The 4221-nt window shown below is 34.5% G+C and overlaps 1 protein-coding gene across 1 annotated transcript in view; it reads left to right on the top strand.

Moving 5' to 3' along the window:
- LOC107615452 (protein MON2 homolog) overlaps positions 1–3988 on the top strand; it is a gene marked incomplete in the record, with an annotated part of 37769 nt that extends 33781 nt beyond the window's left edge. Inside the window, 7 exon segments of the mRNA XM_016317514.2 lie at positions 1–138; positions 229–445; positions 1615–1936; positions 2124–2263; positions 2803–2924; positions 3024–3231; positions 3451–3988. Of these exon segments, the coding sequence (XP_016173000.1) occupies positions 1–138; positions 229–445; positions 1615–1936; positions 2124–2263; positions 2803–2924; positions 3024–3231; positions 3451–3565 (1262 nt within the window).

The raw sequence follows: 4221 nt of genomic DNA on the forward strand, positions 1-4221 counted from the left end.
TGGAGATCTTACCACTATTACGTCCAACAGAGCATATTTCTTCTATGTGGCTTGTTCTTCTTCGAGAGTTTCTGCAGTATCTTCCAAGACCAGATTCTCATATGCAGAATGAGGATGGTAAAATAGATCAATCTAGAGGTCCAACCTTTTTTCAATTTTAGAAGTATCCGGTTGTACCTAATTCTGTTTATACTTTAATAAGTGTAAAACCAATGATCATGTTTGCAGATTCTCAGACAAACCATGAAGCACCTAATGGCACTACAATAACACCTAATAAAGTAGCGGTATCTCCAGGTTCTGGATCTACTGCAGCAACAAATTCACGCATTCCTAGTTATATATTTGCAGAAAAGCTAGTTCCCGTGCTGGTAGATCTTTTTCTGCAGGCACCTGCTCTTGAGAAGTATATTATTTACCCTGAAATTATTCAAAGCCTTGGAAGGTAGTAACTGCTCTTAATTCTGCTTCAATGTTTAGGAGTTTCATAGAATCACAAAATTACTTGCTAAAAGGCCAGGAGAGATATTTACATTGTAAATGATAAACGAGGCTAAGATTTGTGTATGTAGTCAGGAAAAAGACAGATCTTTTTTGTGAGGTGAAGATTAGGTCAGGTTACTATAGATAAAATGTTTCAAGGTTCTGATAATATTCTAATCAGAATCCAGGGCCACCTTCAAAGACAGATTTTCTGACAAGCATTTTTCATGGGATAGAATTAGAGGCTAGCATCTAGTTGGTGTAAAGCTCATGATTTTATAGGAAATTTTCCCTGTGTGTCATGTTGAGAGATTGGAATACTATTCTTTATAGATAAATCCTTGTGCTTTTTGCTTTTGCTTTTATATAGGGGAACCCTTATCCTCCAAGTTAAATTATCCATCTCCTCATCTTAATGAAATTCTTTTTTTATATTAAAAAAAAAAAAAAAAAGAAACAGAATCCTAGGCAAAGAAAAATGTTTTGCGATGTCAATGTTGGGTTGGGAGACTTCTGTTTTAGTTTCTTTGTGGGGCATTGTAGATAGTTACTATATCCCTTAATATTTCAGAAGCTTGATTTAATTGTTTAAATTATCAGGTAAAGCCTCATAAATGCCAACCTAAATTTGAACGGCCTCTGCTGTTTTTGGCTGCTGTGTTGGGCGCATCTTAAATTAATGAAATGTTCAATCAAGCAACATGAAAGTAGCACAACAGAAAAGTTATGGAGACTTAACAACCCAACTCATCTGAAATAATACAGCCTTTTACATATAGATCACAAATATCAATCTTATGTGCAATTAGGGAAATGTTTAATAATGTATACATAATTTGCATGTCTGCAGAGAGTAGGAACTCCTTTAAGTGTTAGAGACTAGAAATAGCTTTTTTCCAACTCACCAACAACCTCTAAAATAGCTCTTCATAAAGATAAAGTGATTAAAGAAATTTAAGGAGTTTCTACTCTTGAAATTAATGGCTCTGAACTTATTACTTCGTAGAAATATCTCCTTTAATGTCTGACTTGAAGATATTCATCTTGTTGACATGTATGTCATATTCTTGATTTTTGTGCATAGATTTTTTTTTTAATACTATGAAATAACACTGTCATGGATACTTTCAGATGTATGACAACAAGAAGAGACAATCCTGATAGTGCACTTTGGAGGTTAGGTGTTCAAGCATTCAACCGTATTGTTGTTGACTATGTCAGCAAATTAACCAATGGTGATCCAGAAACAACTATGAACAAACCTGCCAAGACACGTATATGGAAAGAAATGGCAGATGTTTATGAAATATTCCTTGTTGGATATTGTGGACGAGCTCTTCCCTCGAATTCCCTCTCATCAGTGGTGTTAGAGGCTGATGAGTCCCTTGAGATGTCCATCTTAGATATTCTTGGTGACAAGGTCCTTAAGTCACCAATTGATGCCCCTACAGAAGTAAGTATATAAAAAGATTAATAATTTTAACACTACATGAAGTTGTTAAGAACATGTGCATCCATTCTATTAATAGCAATACCAAACTCACCTGTTTCCCTACCTTAAAGCTTATATAGTTGGAAGAGGCTTCTGTTAGCAGAAATTTCAGTACGATTCAATTTTCCTAATACTCCCTTGTTCTCAGGTTTTGCAGCGACTAGTCTCTACTCTAGACCGTTGTGCATCACGCACGTGCTCATTACCTGTGGAGACAGTAGAGCTCATGCCTCCACACTGCAGTAGATTTTCCTTGACTTGTTTACAAAAGTTATTTTCCTTGAGCAGGTGCCATCATTTTGAATGCTTATCAAATTCTTATTAATAAATTGAATTTCTAATCTTAGCGTTAAGTATCTTCTACTTGATGGTAATTAACCAATGGGAAATAATTGAGTTGAACTCTCGGCTTTGTTATGCCGTAGATGTCGTGAATGCTTTTTGTACCAAATCTTTAATGTGCATTTCTTTTTATTTGTCTGCTCTGTGGAATTTTTTCTCGTTGATTTGTTTCATACGCATTATGTTTCAGTGTTCTAAATCCAGTTTCTGCTACTTTTCAGGCACATTCTCTTGGTATAATTTAGATGTTTGATTAGTAGCTCTTGTATAACACCAATAGAAACCTGAATGCAGGCATAAATTTTTCGCAGATGAGATCCAATCTGTTGTCCATATCTAACATATGATAATGCAATTAGAAAACTCATCATTGATCTTGACCGACTTTAATCTCAAGTCCTAGTTTTTTTTCTTATGTCTTCATGTGTTGATATATATATATTTTCAAAATGGTCATATTAACCAGTTGTTTATAATGTTCTTAGTTATTCTCATGAAGTTGACTGGAATACTACCAGATCTGAAGTAAGCAAAACCTCTATTACAGTGCTTGTGACCAGATGTGATTACATCTTGAGCCGGTTTCTGGCTGATGAAATTGGCCTTGGTGAGCATCTTCGATGAAAAGATAATTTTTTCCAGTAATCTTCATTTCATCTCCCAACATTTGACAAATTATCTAATGATTGCTTGATTTTTCATGCAGGAGAGTATCCTTTACCCAAAGCAAGACTTGAAGAATCTATTTTCGTCCTTCAAGAACTGGCACGTCTTCTTGTTCATCCAGAAGCAGCATCTGTTCTCTCCTTAAAGCCACGTTTGGGAAGTGCCATAGAAGAGAACAAGGAGAACGATGAGAACCGCTCCCATCTCTTTGTGCTATTACCTTCCTTTTGTGAGCTTGTTACATCAAGGTAAATATATCAAAGGGAAAAAGTGAAACGAATGGCCTCATAATTTAAGATTTTCATGAAGGTAAAACTAGAAACAGTTCAACTTGGCAAAAAATCTTCTTGCTGTTATTTCTTTCGCAAAATTAGAAAAACAGAAAATGAAAATAAATAAAATAAAAATACCCCAATTTTTTTCATTCCTGTTTCTGTTTTTATCTTTTTCTGCCTTTTGATGAACAGGGAATTAAGAATACGGGAGCTAGTACGAATATTGCTTCGATTAATAGCCAGGGAATTGGCTCTGGAAAAGCTCAGTTTAGCTGAAAACAATAGTTCCATACGACGGCACCCTTAAGTTTGTTTACTTCAAAAGTTTTAAGCTTCCATGGATTTTATTACATTTTGTGTGTTTATCGCGCCTCCCTTTATCCTCTTGTCTATTGTAAATTTTTCTGTAGACTAGGCTAGAACTATCTATAGGGATCAGGAAATAGAAGTTTGCATTTTTTCTATATCCTTGTCATGAAGTGTGGTTAACCCTACTGTCCCAGCTTCATTATCTACATCCCCACCGAACAAGTCAACAAGGGACGCTGAGTGTCATGTGGTATATACAACCGGATTTCTAAAGAGGCAGAAACAGTATAAGGGTAGGAAGCATAATCTGTTTGACGGATCCTACGAGCAGGATCTACATTCCCCTTGCCAATTTTGTTGTACTACATCTGGAATAGCGAGACTAACAATGAGCGAAAGCTTTTTATTTTTCTTTTTTAAATTTTTTCCCCTCTTATTGAAAGAAGGAGAATGATGGAAATAGTAAAAATATAGAAAAGTGCATTTAGTGGTGAGAGTAAAAGCACTATGAATCCAATAATGAGATAAAAAAAATTAATAACAGAAGAATGAGATCAAACTCTTGGTATAAAGTATTTTTATATTGAGTTAAAAAAATATTTTTATATTTTTATTTTTAAAATTATAAATTTAATATCAATAATTAATAAATAA

This window comes from Arachis ipaensis, chromosome B09 (assembly GCF_000816755.2).
Source record: "Arachis ipaensis cultivar K30076 chromosome B09, Araip1.1, whole genome shotgun sequence".
NCBI classification, from domain to species: domain Eukaryota; kingdom Viridiplantae; phylum Streptophyta; class Magnoliopsida; order Fabales; family Fabaceae; genus Arachis; species Arachis ipaensis.